The 17284-nt window shown below is 35.7% G+C and overlaps 1 protein-coding gene and 1 pseudogene across 2 annotated transcripts; one reads left to right on the top strand and one right to left on the bottom strand.

Moving 5' to 3' along the window:
- Nucleotides 1-340: 340 nt before the first annotated feature.
- Nucleotides 341-3076, bottom strand: LOC113282020 (purine permease 1-like). Of its 2 annotated transcripts, XM_026530949.1 has the most exons (3): nucleotides 2755-3071; nucleotides 2192-2442; nucleotides 473-961 (listed from the first exon to the last, which is right to left on the bottom strand). In XM_026530949.1, the coding sequence occupies exons 1-3, from the start codon at nucleotides 2897-2899 to the stop codon at nucleotides 614-616; spliced, it is 744 nt and encodes a 247-aa protein (XP_026386734.1). In that variant the 5' UTR covers nucleotides 2900-3071; the 3' UTR covers nucleotides 473-613. The 2 variants fall into 2 exon arrangements, with proteins under 2 accessions (XP_026386725.1, XP_026386734.1); XM_026530940.1 differs by having other exon boundaries at nucleotides 341-961; nucleotides 2192-3076.
- Nucleotides 3077-7358: 4282 nt separating this feature from the next.
- LOC113272697 lies at nucleotides 7359-9713 on the top strand (annotated as a pseudogene).
- Nucleotides 9714-17284: the final 7571 nt, after the last annotated feature.

The raw sequence follows: 17284 nt of genomic DNA, 5'->3' as shown, positions 1-17284 counted from the left end.
TCCAACTTCGTGACTTGATAAAATTCAGGAAAACAGTTAAGAGTTTTAGAGGATTTGATATGATTTTAGAGTTTGTAGAGGTCTCAGGATCGGATAAGGTCTTGGGTTTCTCCCTGTCTCTTGATACCATGAAAGAGTTTGTAGTAAAAGGTAAAAGTGTTTTTTATTGATAGTTTTTGAGAAACAGAACTTGTTGTTCTACTTATAGGAACAACTTAGATAAATCTAACACTTGTAATACACCAATTACTAAAGTAAAAGATAAAGAAAAAGACACTTATACTTCTAACATACTTGTAATGAAATCTATAGTTGTCAAGAATCAGTTCGTCCAGAATCATTTCCAAAAATATGGAGATATGGATTTAGACTTCTTCGAAATATCATCACGATTCACATTCTCACCTCCTAAAAACTGAGGTGCACATTTCCCATCTCAATTAGTATTTGATAATTATTTAAGTTTTAACAATTGATATATAAATTGGAAATATAAGAAAGAATAATAACAAAGTGGTTTACAAATGAGTTCAGTGATTTTGCGGAGAATGTGCACCCTAGTTTATAGGAGTGCAGCAAAATACTCTCAAACAATAAATAACCTTGTATTAGATTACTGCAAGTTGGTTTCTGGAGGGAGGTTTTCACCTGGACCTAATTCTGAACTCCGCTTCTTTGCTTTCATGTAGTCACCACAAAAGTAGGACATGAAACCCCAGAGTGAGAGGAACAAAGCAATGCCTTTTTCAGATTTAAAACTCTCGTGGTAGAATAAAATCGCTAGAATCTCTGTAATGGGTACCATAACGGCAACAATAACACCAGCAAGCAAAGATGTCGAACAGAAGATAACTCCTGCTGTTCCAATGAAGTAAATCTGCCACAGAATTGCAATAGCTACTAAAACTACGTAATACTTGACCTCCCCAAGCTCGTATTCTTTGCCTTCTCTTGGAATTGCCTAATTCAAATTGAAATATTAACATACAGATATATGTATTAACAAAATGCATGACGCAAGCATGCACCTTTCATGTTTGGAAACGATTTCCAACCAACAAAACGTGAACCATCTATGGTAAAACCTCAATATATTGATATTTTGTATATTTCTGTGTAGTCTCTACAATTTAATATAAACTAATTGCCCTAATTAACTTGGGTCATTAATAAAAAATAATATTTTTCATATTTTAAGATAGATAAGTTTTTAAATTTTATATGTGATAATGACCATTACACCTGAATATTTTTAGATCTAGTTTCATCAAAATTTATAATGGAGTGAAATATTTATCTATTTTAATTGAGAAAAAATGTAATTTTTGGACCCATCTTATATATAACTTGCAGATGCATGATATCTCTTTTATTCCCTAGTAATATTTATAACAATCAAAAACATCATATACAGGTTTGTAGATCATCAAGTAGTATTTAAGATACACTAAACCTGTAAAATATTGTATGATTATAATATAATTAGTACATGTATGTATAAAACTTCTTTATAGGAATAATAAATTATAATCTCCACATACTAATAATCTTATGTAGTTTTTCATGTATATTGTAATATTGCACACCCTCTAAAAACCAGAATGCATGTTTTACATCCTTTCATCGGTTGTTCATTTGACTAATTTAAGTATTTTTACATTTTAGTTTGTTAAATGAATTTGAAACATGAGTAATGATAATAGAGGGAAGACTATCTCGCACTTTGAACAACATTTTTCTAAAAAAAGAAATTCAACGGTGAAGAATTTGAATCTAATATTTTGAGGATATGTTCCTCTTATAAGGGTTTACATACCCACAGTAAATGAGCAAGTTCTGAAATGCCAAACCTCACTATCTGTCGGTCTTAATTTCAACGGTTGAGAATCCGCTGATTTTCAATGTAGTAGATGGTACCATCATAAGTACGGAACGTGCTCATATTTGGTGGGAACATAAATATTTGTAACAAAAACACCCCGAAATATTAGTTTCAAATTCGCTACGGTTTATGTTTTATTAAGAAAATTATCTCTCAAAATGTGAATATAGTCACATGAGTGGATCCTCCCTCGTGATAATAATGCGGTGGTTTTGAGGAGAGATAACAAAAAACTAAACAACTAAAGCGACCAATGGAAAGCTGACGAAATAACCATTTAATGTAGTAAAATTCAGAAGAATATGATACCTTGAAGTCGTTGTTGACAAACATCCCAACAATGCAGAAAAGAGAAGCAACCACAGACGACACAATCTGCATTTCTATTAGTAAACTGTAAGTTAAGCTTTGCTTAGTTTTTATATACATCAATTCCACCAAGGGAAACAACAATCCGCTGGTCACAGCAGCTCCAACCGTGAGAAAAAAGCCCAAGTAGTAATCTTTGTTGGACTGATTTACAGCACCATCCGAATGAAAACCCAGAAGTACAGCTCCAACTGTTAATAACACAATTGCATTTACAGAATATCGAGTGAATTTTTGCTTGACAATAAAATATGTAAAACAAGCCGTAAAAGCCAAATGAGTCGACAAAATTAATGTAGACGTCGAGACAGGAAGAAGAGAAACCCCGCGACTGTATAAATAATCATTTAACCCCATGAGGAGACCAATGGAGGCGCTAAATATAATTAGAGGTGGTGTGATGCTGAAAATTTTATACCATCTTTTGTTTCTACCATTTTCAAGACCACCACCGCGGATGAAGATACATGAAAAGCAGAGAGGAAGATTCAATATTGGCCAACCTGCACTTCCTAGCGCACTCGAGAGCCATATTCGTTTACCGCCACGGATAAAGTAGAGACGGAGAAGAAGAGGACCACCGGTGAGACCAGTTGCAAGCAAGATACAGTTGAACAACATAAGGTATTTTTTCTTGATAGCTTCCATCTTTTTCTAAGGAATATCAGTAATGCCTTGGAAACTCTTTAAACACATTTGAAATCCGTACCAAGAAAATAAGAAAACGGAAGGAAAACACCCCCACACAGAAGACTCGCCTATCAAATTCAAGAGATCATTAAATTGAAAGGTAAAACCTCATCCTCTACTAAAAGTTGAAAGTTATATTTGAAGTACCAAACAATTTATCACTCTACATGCAAATTTATGAGTGAGTTAGTTCGACACAAATTTGCAACTCCTACATAAAGTGCGCTTTTCCCCCCAAATTTCTTCCTGTGAAGTAGGTGTGAAGGGGCCCACGGTGGTTGGTCTAAGTGAGATCTTCCCATCTTCCATTTTGAATCACATGTTCCATACAAAATACCTATTGAGTAAAAAAAAAAGATCAATTATGAAACATTCAGACGAACCAACTGAAAGTTACTTGGGAATTGTAATGAATGTAAATTTCTTCTTGCTTTCATGAGTGAGCAATTAACCAAACATCGATAGGTAGGTCTGCCAATAGATAACCTGATATTCGATATTTGTCCGAATCATCCGAAAATTTAGGATAATTTTCTTTTTATGGATACGGGATCACTAGTACTATCCTAATTATCTGACAACATAAATTTTAGCAACTTTTATTTTTAGATGTGTCAGACGATTTTGCTCGAAAGAAAATGAAGGAATGACAAATTCATCAAGATTGAGTTTGCTATAATTTTAAAACCACGAGAGGAGAGAAAAAGGCGATTAAAAACATACAACCAAATTAGATGTTCTTTTCTTTTCTTATATAATTCCGGCTGGTTATAGGATCATCGCTATCCGTTAATCTTAGTGGATTCGGATACATAATTTTTTTTGATTAGTCTCAACTCGGTGAGTGTCCCATGGACCTCTGGAGTCCAGCTTCTCAGACTCAAGCTGCCAACTCTTGCCATTGGCAATTCGGATACATAAAAAATCATTGAATGATTTTTAAATAAGAAAATCAGGTAAAAATTAACAGGTTTGGATACGTGGCAACCATTGATAAAATGCAACGTTCATACCCTTGGACCAATTGCCCAATTGATGCACCATTAATCCACCCTCACCCACCTGGACTCCCACTACATAAATCAAAATCAGGAAAATGAAGCCGCAACTAGAGAGGTACCAAAAAGTGGGGACAAAGAAACGATTTTTTTTTTCTTTGTCTTGATTTTCATTGAAAAGGATTGATTGACATTAGAACTTACAGATAAAACTAAATACAAGAAAGTACAATTTTAAAAAATGAACATGCGAATTTATCGTAACACCAAAGTACCAACCTGATATGAACTCTAGGAAATCCCAACTAATAACAACTCGGGGGCCTGTTATGAAAAGCTTCTTTCGGGGATGCTAATTTTCATGAATGTGGCTAGATGGTAAAACTAGTACATAGAAAATGTCTAAATTACCTCTTGACTAATATTTTGTACCATATTACTCTCCTACGACTAATTAAATTCAAATTTATTCATCACAATTCACAAATAAAAATAAACAAACAAAAAAATATATATTCTTTTTCTTTTCAAATTGCTTAGATTTTTTAATTTCTCCCCTCCTCTATTTTCCTTTTCAAACCTCAATTAATTGTCGTTTCTCAAAATTATCCGTCGTCGATTAAACTGTAAAAGAAGGTCTTGCTAAGAGATTATGTTTGTACCATGAGTAAAAATGCCACAATATTGGACCAGATTGCCACTGGAACCACCATTTGGCCCTCATTCAAGTTTGTCATTCAGCCAACCAACTCAGTATGCAGGATACCGAATCTTCCGGCCAGTCAATGGTCAAAGTCAACGACCGTCGATAGTAACAATCAATGGTCGAAGTCAACCATCAGTCAATGGTCAAAGTCAAATGTCGATCATTGTGAAAGTCAACGGCCACCAACGGCACGATTAATTGTCAAAGTCAACCACCAGTCAATGGTCAAAGTCAAACGTCGGTCACCTGTCGAAGCCATGTTGTCAGTCGTGCTTCCAGTCAGTATCCAACCAAGTTGCCAGTCACGCTTCCAATCAGTTTCCAACCATGTTGCCAGCAGTGCCGCCAACCAGTTTTTATCCATGTTGTTAGCGGTGTTGCCGACTAGTCTCTAGATAAGTACTCAGCCGCGCTGCCAGCCTCCATCCATGTTGCCAGTTGTGATGTCATCCATCCTCCATCCAGTCCCCAGCTATGTTTCCAGTCAAAGATCGATAATCGCAGTCAACAGCGAAAGTCAACTCTGGCAGTCAAAGTCGAGGTCATTGGTCAAACCCGCAAGCCCTTGTCGATTTGGCCCGTTTCCACCGATCCAGTGCAAAAACCCTAGAAGAAGATTCTAGAAGTTTCTGGATGACTTGCTGACCAAGTTATTGGAGGGAAGTTTTGGAATATTCCAGATGATTTGCTGGCCAAGTTACTTCCAAATTCGTCCGTGGATGTAGGCAAAACTTGTTGAACCACGTAAAATTCGTGTCTCTCACCTTTATGCTTGTTTCTTGTTATTAACCCTAATTTACATCATCATCACAAATCAATCGTGTTATGTGCCTAGAAATATTTTTGGGTAGAAAGAGATTCCTTAGACTCAAGAACGCAAATCCGAAAGAAGGATCAAATGCGTTTAATTCACCACAGTTCCAAGAAAGTACTAATGAGCCATTAATTCAAGAAGTTGAAACACCTCAACAACAAGATAATCTTCCGGCGATGACTTCTATTAGATAAAAACCGAAAAACCTACAAATTTGTGTTTTTGTTGAATGCTTACACAACATCACAGCAACATCAACCGAAAAAATCAAAGAACATCAACTTTTCCGGCTATTAGTTTAGTTTGATGCTTATCCATCCTTCTTTTTTACTTTCTTATTTGGATAAGGGTGTAAACGGATACATACGGGTGCAAACAAGGGATTATCCGTATATGAATCGAAAATTTCACACACTCTCCAAATACGATTCTAAATCCGAATGATTATAATATTTTTCACTTCGAATTCGTACCTGAACTTTTATTCGGATATCTAATAATTGTCTGATCTGAAATCATAAGAACATAAAGCATCGAATTTTCTGTATTTTTGTAACAAATTATTATTACCTAGTAAAAACAATAGGATGAAGATATTTAAAAATGATTTTTTAATAAACATAAAAAATAAATAAATAAAATATATGTTTTCCTAGGTTTAAAATATAATATATATTTATGCATAAAATGTGGATAATAATATTTCGAATGTGGGGTACCTTCGTATCTGAATCCGTATCCGGTTAGTTAAATTTTCGGATAAAAAAAGAAAGGATGTCCGAATTCGAAAATTATTTTCGAACAATATTTGGAATTTCGAACGCAACACGTATGAATGTTAGAGTTTTCGGACATAAATTGACACCTTACATTTGGATCTTGTGATCTTCTCTGTAATGGGTCTCTTAAGTTTGGGTCACAATTTGATCCAATGACATCAGCTCCAAGCTTGGTGATGATTTTCTACGGCAGGTACAAGAGCTCTGATAATCCGTGGAGTTTACTGTTTTCCGACTGAGATATTTTCGGTTCAGCCATCTTTTTAGTTGTGGTCTTCTGAATAACTTTAAAAAATGTTCTTGGGTTGTGGATCATGTTTCACCGCTCCAAGCTCTCCTTATATAAGCAGGCGTTATGGTTACGGCTTTAAATTACTCGTGATTTTGTTAATTGAGATTCCATTATTAGAGATTCATAACTTGATCAGGTATGAGATTGTTTTGTCGTTTTTCCAATATGTTATTAATTGTCTTGTCTTGTCATGTATCATCCAGGTTTAATACCTGTTTATTTATTTTTCTTCAAAAAAGCTTAAGATGTTGTTTACGGTAATTCTAGTCGCCAATAAAGTTGCTTAAAAATAATACCTGTTTATTTACTTCTTTTTTTTTAAATAAAGGATTAAGATGTCCTTTTTTTTTTGCTAGACACAACCCCACTAAATCCCTCTATATAACTAATTTAAATACAAACCTCTATTAAGGTGGGAATCGAATCCCATACTTCCTCCTACTGGAGTTGATGGGATACCACTGAGGTATGTTCTTGGAACCATCAATTTGCCGTTGCTAGTTTCTTCATTGGAAACCGATGTTGATCCAACCAAAATTGACTAATGTGAAGAAGAAAAAAAAAAAAATCTTATAACCCTGATGGAGAATCTTACCACTAGAAAGTCCAACCGGACATCATCTTTACCCTTTATCTATTTTCAGGCCCACCTAAGCATCTCGATGGGGACTCTTGCGAAAGGAGCATGAAAAATGAAGCCTCAACCAAAGCCTCGAGGCCCTTAACCAACTATCTTTAATTATATAGTAACACCAATCAACAACCAAATACGTAGAATCAAATAATCATAGCATATTTTACATTTTTTTAGCTCTTATTGTTATCAATATGGCAAATGCATTGATGATCAGCAATGCCATCTGGAAGCACCACTCTTTCTCTTCAGCATCATCTAGTGTTGACGAACAATCAGTTAATATGCCTACTCATGAAACAGTTCCACTTACAATCTTTGATAAAGCTACTCATGATTGTTATGAGGATGTGTATCTTGTATTCAAACCACCTATGCCACCAAATGAAGTTCTCGAAGATGCACTTTCAAAAGTTCTTGTTCATTACCCACACTTGGCAGGAAGATTCGTAACTGATAATCTAGGCCGGCCTTGTGTCATTTTAAACAATGCTGGAGTTCGCGTAACCGAAACTTTCATACCTACCACAGTGGCTGAGCAACTCTCACTCGATATGTCAAAAGTGTTGAGATTATTAGTCCCAAATTATATGAGCAATTAAGATCTTGCAGTTTATAATTTCTTAGGGCCTCTCCACTCATTACCAATTGGTTTTGAGTTGGATGGCCGTATTCTAACAAAAAGATATTAGGCATCTTCTTCCACCTGTTAAAGGAGTTGAAGAGTTGTGTCGAGTTCAACTCAATCGTTACCCATGCGGTGGTCTAATTTTGAGCTTCACTTCTCATCATCGCGTTGCTGATGGCAATCAATCTTAGGTTCTTTCATGGTTTCATGGTCTAGAATTGTTCGTGGTCTTGACATAGAATTACTTCCTTATCATGATCGACTTGTTGTTTGTCAACCAAGAAACCCACCTAGGGTTGAATTCGATCATGGTTCAATTGAGTTCAAAAAGACTACTAGTAATCTCTCCACTCCCCCAGTGATCTATTCACCTTCACTTGAAACTATAGTTGTCAATTACTCTAATGAGTATATAAACAACTTGAAAGTTATGGTCAATAATAACCCAGATGAAAGATGCAGTATTTTTGCATGTTTGCTTTCGCATGTATGGAAGAAGGTAACTCAAGTTAGAGGACTTGGCCTAGAAGAGTCGAGTCAGGTGAGGATAGCAGTGAATGGAAGAACACGAATATCTGAACCAGCAGTACCCATGGAGTATTTTGGTAACTTGGTACTTTGGGCTTACCCAAGATTGAAGGTGAAGGAATTATTGTTGGGAATATATTTTCAAAACATAAATTTATTCCCAATCAATATGTTTTTATAGCCTTTATTGAAAGAAAATTTTTTGTTATAATTAATTTGACCGTTTCATATTTTTAGTTTTAATGGTGTTAGCTACATCATTATAACTTTGAGAGTTTCATTTTGTGGTTTTTAATGGTGTTAACTCAACCATAATAACAATTTTTCATGAACAGTTAATTGTTTTGAAACTCTTGACTATAAATCAGAATTTTGGTTGGAAAAATAATAAGAGAGAGATTTTTCTTTTATGTTTTGGTGTTAAAAAGAACTTGGAGAGTTGTTGATATCTTTTTTAGTGAGAGAGTTTTTCTTTTTTATGACTTGAGTATACATAAGAAATGAATTTTAGAGAAAGAAAAATAAGTGTGTGAACATCTCTTATTTTTCTAAATGAGTGATTCTGAGCAAGAATGGAAGTGTAAAAGTTTCACATCCTCTCACCTTGCAAGAGTGATTGTGTAACAGATTGATCTCGGCTATTTTATCCTGGGGACGACGCGCCATTGAAGAACTGCTTGCACAATCTTGGGCAGAGCCGCGAAACGTCTTAAAGAAAGCGACCTAGTCCGCGACTCAGCCATAACATTTATTTTATCGTGTTTGATTTTATTTGTTGTGCAGGCATAATTCGGAAATTGTTTAACAATTTTAAGACGTTGATTCTGCTATACATATCGAAAGAAAAACGATTGCTGAAACGCGATAAGTATCATTGTTAATTTTGTTTATTGAATTATTAACGGTATAAATTTTGTTTAACAACTATTGAATGAGAGTCATGCATATATCTCCAAAGCAATATGTGATGAAGTAAATTGTGTACTTCAAATCATTTATCGATTTTGGATCGACAATATATCAAGGTAATGGAGATGGTCCTAAAAGTGACGAGCTGCAACAGACGACACCTGAGTTTGGAAGCACTCTGTGTCCAAATTTGGAAGTGGATAGATGGTTAGGGTTTCCGGTTGATGGTATTGATTTTGGTAGCGGAAGTCCTTGTACAATAATGCATCCCAGAGCCCCATTTGAAGGTTTAGTGATTTTTATACCTGCAGGCACCGAAGATGGTGGTGTTGATGTAAAAGTTACATTATTTGCCAAGCATGTTACTCTCTTTAAGAAGATTGCTCACTCCTTGGATGGAAAACTCACCCATGTTACTCTCTTTAAGAACATTGCTCACTCCATCATGAATGGCAGCCTAGCCCCAGCTGAGATAGCAATTTGAAACGGTTTTAATTTGTAACTTTTGTTTGCGTTCTTATTTTTTGTTCAATAATGTGGTTGAACCTAGGCCGTGGTTGAAGAACACCAGTTACAAAATTTTCTTGAAAAAACTTACAAAATTAGTTGGGTAGGGTTTGCCGTTTTGGGGCAGTTAAATTTTACTGTGGTTTTAGGATATCTCTTCCTTATTTTTTTTGTATGTATGTTTTGGTTTGGCAAGAAGGTCGATCTTTATCCCTATCTCAGCCATTGTATTTGCATTCTAATGTGTTCCTGCCCTCTCCTTCTATATTTCTTCTTTTTGTGCTTCTTTGTACTTTTAATAAAAATTTTAACCTTGGCCTTCAAAATAAAAATAAAAATAAGAGAAATTGGGACAATTGCTCAAATATTTTTAAAACATGGTTCCAATGGACGAGTAAAAATTAGTACCAAAAAAAAAAGCAAGAATGAATCCGGATTCATCTTGGCTTAAACTTAAAAAACAGCGAGGGTAAAAATGGATGCATCCTGATGTAAATTAAAAATACAAAAAAAATATTTGAAAATGGGTAGGATGAAACTGTTTACATCCTATCTATATTTACATGGCTTCTCTTAAATATAGTCCATATTTTAATTAACTATAACCCACATAAAATATGTCAATAATCTAACCAAACGTATTTCTTATAATTATTAACATAACCCATAAAATTAAACATAATTTTCATATATAGCCCAAAATAAATTTTCAAATCCCTAAGTCAAAAAATAAAATAAAGTTAATTATATAATTTTCATAATTAAAGTTATGTAAGATCTATGGCATAATTGATGATTTTTATGAATACTCCATTTAATGTAATCATGATTGGGAGAAAAGAACATCATGTTAGAATTTCTTTTATAGAATAATACTGCTTATGCAGTTTTGAAAAATTGATTTTTTGGAAAAGAATCAAAACTTTAGTAGATTTCATTTCGTTTTCGATTGATATTGTTGTGGAGAATTTTTAAGGAAGGATTAGAATATATAACCTCGATTGATATTACTATAATCATGATTTAGGAAAAATAACACCATTTTAGAGAAATAGTGTTATTTTTCCAAATATTTAAAGTTGGGTTTAAATTGTTTTAAGGGATAAGTAAAACTTATGATTTATAATCGGGAAATTTGTAAGAAGAATGAGAGAACAATTAAAAATAAATTGAAGTATAGCTTAGTTTGGATATTGAAAAGAAAAAGTTAGGGTTTATATTTTGATTTTGGGGAAGAAGTAGAATTATTAATAAAAAGATTAAGACATGTTTGGTAGATTTGATTTTTCATTTTAGCTTAAATTTTTTGGGCTATGGTTAATAAAAGTGTGGGCTACATTTAAGAAAAGCCTTTTACATTCTCGTTCATTTAAACAGTATCAAATTTCACACGTCTTTTTCATCCTGGAATTATCGGGTTAATTGATCAAAATTGTGTAAAAATAATGTGGTTGAAAATGAAGTATGTCGAAAAAGTCCAAGCAATTAGACAAGATCAGCGGCCTTTAATTCATGAGACTCTCCTTTAATTCATGAGACTCAGATTATAGAAGCATGACTGAACCTTGTATATTTAGATAGTTCTTAATTTATTTTTTTGACACAGGAAATCAATCTTATTCATTGTACGTATAATAGACTCGTAAAATTCGGGTGATTGCAGCTTCTGTGCATCTCGTTTGTGTCTTTTTTATTTATACGACTCTGTGTAAAACCTATTAAGGACTCCTGGTTAGAGTCCAACTCTAAATCTAAAGTCAATGGTTGGTATGACTCAAATAACCAAACAAATACCCTATAGCCCCTATTTGGCAAAGAAAGAAGAGAAGATCGATCTAAGCTGAAATGGCTATGCGAATCTCTGAGTTTGGTTCAATCTCTATTTGTTAGTGCAAAAAATAATAGTTAATTCTAGTTCTAAGTGCGGTAGAAATTTGTGAATAAATAATAAGATGAATGTTGTTGTTCCATGCATGGGGTGGATTCTATGTTGGAGAGAGCTACTTGGATTGGCAACTACAAATACTAAACTAGATGATGATGACACTAATCTCGCCGTGGCTGATAAGCCTCTTATCAAGCTCCATGCTGATCTTCCCGGGCTGCCACATGCTACAATAGAAAACATACTTGGTAGACTTTCATGTAAGTGTATCTTCCAATTGCGACGTGACTCTAAAGTATTAGAGGTCTTAACCAAAACTAGAAATTTTTCTCGAATGCAGTTTAATCGATCTTCTCCTTCTCCGGTGATAATTCTGCAACCTATTCCGGAATCTGTTTGCAATGGTACTATGGAGCTCTACTTTATCGACCTGGAATCTCATAATATCGAAAGAAAATTTGTCGAAATTGACTCTTGCTATACGCAAAAGCACAATCCTATACTGCTTATGGGTTCTCATGAAGGGTTTCTTTTATTTAGAGACAAATACAAATACTCTCCTGGTTTCTATCTGTGGAATCCTATTAACAATCAAAAGGCTAATTTTCATCATCGAAAGCCTATTTTTGGTCCTCCACGTTCAGATTACCATGTATGCGGTTTTTATTTTTGTCCTCTAAGAAGGGAGTATGTATTGCTGTATGTTTCCAAGAATGGTACACCGTTTAAGTTTAGAATGTTTAACTTGGGAACAAAATCATGGGAAAAGGTTGGCAGCTGCTCCTACCCTCCATCCTGTGATAGACCTCCTGTAATCGTGCACAAGACACTTTACTGGATTGTTGATCGAATCTCTTTTAGGGTTGAAACTGGTGATTACCCTTCTCATTCACATTTGATCGTGTCATTCGAATATGAAACAAACAAGTATGGGACGATAGGACATGATGGACTTTCTATGTCAATGTCAGGTAAACTACAGGTGCATCTATTTGAGCTCGAAGAAGAATTATACATATGTGATATTATAAGATCAACGCGAATTAAACTATCGGTGCTAAATCATGAAACCAAGAGTTGGGTTAAGAGGCATACTGTGATTCTTCCCTCAGGCGACTCTCATATCCCCACTGGGTGTTGGGCAAACAAATTGACAGTGGAAATCCTTCATTACAAAAGAGGTGAGTTGTTGGTGAGACAAAGGGGAAGGCTATTCCTTTACAATATTAATTCAAGTACATGCAGAAGAGTTGAGATAAAGGGACTCAGGAATTGTTATTTTCAAGCGATAGTTCATTTTGATAGTCTTATTTCCTTTTGGGAAGAATAATTTGTTTTTCATTTTATTAATCGTCCTTTTCTTCAACTATTTTGAGTGTTCCGTACTACAATCGCAGGCTGAACTTCATGCAACGAGTCCATAATTGCAAACCTATTAAAGATAGGAGCACTATTATGCTACTCTTGGAATCATGGTCGTTATAAAATACCGTTGCAAAGTTTTTTGGCAACAAATTAATAATAATGCAACAGCCAACAAGGTAAATAATAAAACTGTTCAGAATTTTTTTGTTGCCTTGCATTAATTTTTCATTGCTCAACTGGCGATCATCAGTACCGGTTATTGGCTGGTAGTGCTGGAAGAAGTTCGGCCAAATAATGAGGGGTGGAAGTTATTGCCTTACGGCATGTAGGGGCGAAATATCGCACATAGCAAGTCCATAACCTCGCCCTAACGAAGACAATCATCAACACGAAGAAAAAAGAAATTAGGCGAAGAGTAATTACGCGACAACGAGGAAGAAGCATGAAGAGCAACTACACGATGAATACAAGGAGACATTTATCACGAAGAACATGAAGTAGCAATGCGAGAAGACAGTGACATCTTCCCAAAGCCTGGCGAATAAGACAAACTGAAATAAGATCAGCTAACAGAGATTTTGCATGTGATCATCAGTTGTCTTCTACTGATGTATTTTCCTATATAAGGATTCAAATGACAATGAGAGAGGGGCAGATTGTTGGTGATAGAATTCAGTCAAGTAAGAGAGCTAAGAAACACCCATAGAAAAAAGAGAGAAGCCATTAAAGTTCACTCCAAGTTTTATTTCTTCCATTGTTGTATATCAAATACCTTTGTAATCATTGCAAGAACATCACACATTGAATAGAAAGTGTTCACGAAAGATCATACTAGTGTCAAAGTGGTGTATAATTTCATTAATGTTTAAGTTGATTCTCATGGCTTAGGCTTTGTGTTATTATCATCTCATTGGGTGTAGTTGTGGGATTTTCCGCAACTACATTTTGGCGCTAGAAATAGGGAGGATTATCCTCACCTGCTAGCTAGTAGCTAGGAATCATCATCTCCAAAAGAAACTTGTTATCGCTCAAAGAAATCCCGTCTTCAAAAGATCACCACCACCATGAAGTTCCAAGAAACACACCACTGTCTAGTTTGAAGAAGTTCTGACTAAAGAATCACTCACCTCTCAAAACTCTGATAAGGAAACTTTGATAAGTTTCTCTCATAATACTTCCTCAAAAACAACAAAACAACGGAAAAAATCCAATCAAGTTTCCTTTGGTAGCTAGAAATCTTGTCCACCAGCACATCTGATTAACAAAATGGTGTGAATCGCATCAAGAACAGGGCACGTCATTGCTACAATAAGAAGCAACAGAGTGGAAAATAGAAGAGGAGCCAAAGGCGAAGCTGAAACTTCATCTGCTGGAGAAAGACGAGAGTTAGAGCAACAGAATCGCAACCGCAGTCTACACTCCATCATAGAAATGGGTCAGCAGAATAGCGATGTCGTCCCTCAAGATCCAACACAAAAAACAAAAATGCAGAGAGAGTTATCTACGAAGAGGGAAGTATGCACACGATCGATCTTGATACCATGGAAGACGAAGAACATGCAACACAAGGAAGAGGTGAGAATCCTAGCGAAGAGGACAACCTAACCATTAAACAACTGAGGGAACGCCTTGCACGAGACAGACGAATTGAAGAGAACTGAGGCAGGGGCTCGAGCGAAGTAGAGCAAGAGATGCAGAGTTAGCATAAGAGAAAGCAAACTTGGCGACACAAAATGCTTTGTTAATGGAAGAAAACAATCGGCTAAATGAAAACATGCAAGCGCGAACTCATACCGGGGAAATAGAAACTCAAGCAAGCAGGAGTTCATCAAGGAGGAGGAGAGGACGCCATAGTGAGGAAAGGGAAGCCCAAAACGACCATGCTGAGTACGAATGAGGCGTACGCGAAAGAGAAAATGCTCGCGATCTCGAAAGAAGACTGGAAGAACGCAGAGAAAAAAGAAGAAATCATGGAAGAAGAGAAAGCCTGGAACATAAGTGTTGAGGTGTGATGGTAGAAGAAGAAGTAGCTCGGAGCGTGAAAGCCAAAGATGTAGGAGAGAAACAAGTTTGGAGCGAGATACCAGGAGAACCATAGAAATAGCACTAGAGGAAGTCAACCAAAGAGAAAGAGAACAGACTGACGCGAACCAAACCATACTCCTACAGCTTGAATAAATGAAAGTGGCAATGAAAAACAATAATAGGCGAGGAGGAAAAATAAAGTTGGCAGAAGCCATAGAGGAAGCAGAGAGATCGTCATTTTCACGCGAGATATTACAAGCACCTATCCCCGCGAAATGTGCTATACCGACATTCTCCATCATCTTTGACGGGACAGGGAATGTTATACAACATATGAAAGCCTATAATCTCACATTAATGCCATGGGCCCAGCATCAGGCGGTGTTGTGCAAATATTTTCCAGCCAGTCTGACTGGAGAAGCTTCATTATGGTTTGATAATTTGTGCGAAGGATCGGTGACTTCATTCGCGCAACTATAAAGGCTATTTTTGGGAAACTAGCAACCGGTCCAAAGAAGGGATTTAACACGCTTTTAACTTAAAGAAAGCTCATGGAGAAAGTATGTGAATTCTGACCACGCGATGGAGAACCATGTGCAGCGAATCCGCAGGACAAGTATCGGAGAGACATTTGATCCTCTCCTTCGTCAATGCTTTATACTCAACTGATCATTTGTACGTAGAAATCTTCCGACACAGAAACGAAATCGATATGCAAGAACTAAGAGAGTATGAGGAGGAGTTCATATCATTAGATGAAAAGCAAAGGTAAATGAATGCTAGTATGACAGCCATCACAGCTGCGAAAGGATAAAGTTCGACACTCATGCCGCGAATAGCAAGTAATGTTGAAAGTACCTCAAATGTCGAATGAGGAAAGCAGACAAAGGAAAGTACTGCGAAAGAGGTAGCTATGTCAAGCAAAGATGAGGAATGGTTTCATAGAGAATACGGGGATAGACTTCACGCGTACAATTATCCAGCAAAGAGATACGACAACCAAGGAGGACGATTCAACAATGACCGAAGAACAGGATATAATGATAACCAGCGGTTTAAGCGAAGACCAACTATCCACCGTTCAATGACGCGAAACTTCCCAGACTAAACGCCCCAATAGAAAAAAAAAATTGGAAACTGTCCTATTGACTGAAGAAATACCGCTACCATGGAACATGGGGAAAGAACCTTCACGAGGAGGAAGAGGTGATGATTTCTGCATATCACCGGTGTTGGATCATTGTACTGTTGAATCCACTAGCGTTGGTATGTCAATTTAGTTTGTCAATTTTATTTTCCAAAATGCATTCTTGATTTAGTATACTAAAGATAGTTTCAGACTAGATTAGGTCTAAGAAGAACTATTCTTAAGGATGAAGACTGAAGATTACAAGAAGACATCAACAAGGACTTCATCAACAAATGTATGTGGTAATTGATTTCATTTGGATTCTTGTTCAATTCTACCTTTCTAATCTATCGAAACAAATGCTCACTCTATGGAACAATTCCGATGACGGTTAATGTACATTTATGTATATATACTCGAGGTTATTTAAGAAACGACTTTTGTGACAATAACCTTTATCCCTGGACAGATTCTCGTATTACAGTGAATGAGCTTACAAATTCAACGAGCCAAGAATCACTCAATTCTGAGTTATAACGATGAAGTTATGAGTGATTTATTAAAGTAACAATTATAAGTGTTGCTGTAATTGTAACAGTTCGTTATTAGGAAACAATCCATGGACTGTTTGTAACGATTCACGGAATTGGGCCCAATTACGTGACTAAAAGGCATTTTTGGTCAAGTTGGTGATGTTTCCTTATCTATGCAAGATGGCTATTAATCCAAACATATTTGATTACCATATTAAAGTGTTTGTGATAACTTTTAATTCCTGCCTAAGTTAAAATGTGATTTATTCACATAAATACAATATTTGCTAATTAATTAATTATTTAATTATTTGGCAAGAGTTTGTAACTTAAGAAAGACTCCAAAAATTAGGAGAGTCTTGAAAAAGGAAAATATCTTTGCGCAGCTTCCAAGTTATTGTTCACTATAAATAAAGGGTTCATGAGTGCTACACGTTTTCATCCCCTTTGGAAAATTGGTGTAAGCTTCATAAGGTTGTTTTCCATGTCTTCTATTCTTCGTGAACAAGAGTGAGATAAAAGTCTTTGTATTGGGGATCACAAAGCCGAGTTGGATTAATCTTTGTGATTGATTATACAACTTGTAATCTAGGGTTTTCACCTCTTGTCTA

Source organism: Papaver somniferum, chromosome 1 (assembly GCF_003573695.1).
Source record: "Papaver somniferum cultivar HN1 chromosome 1, ASM357369v1, whole genome shotgun sequence".
NCBI lineage: Eukaryota > Viridiplantae > Streptophyta > Magnoliopsida > Ranunculales > Papaveraceae > Papaver > Papaver somniferum.
The sequence above is the reverse complement of the archived record's forward strand: the minus strand, read 5'-3'. Positions and strand labels throughout refer to the sequence as shown.

Coding starts and splice junctions, on each gene's coding strand:
- LOC113282020 (XM_026530940.1), bottom strand. CDS start 2,899: ATGGAAGCTATCAAGAAAAAATACCTTATGTTGTTCAACTGTATCTTG. Junction 962..2,191: donor TTGTCAACAACGACTTCAAG/GTATCATATTCT, acceptor AATTTGAATTAG/GCAATTCCAAGAGAAGGCAA.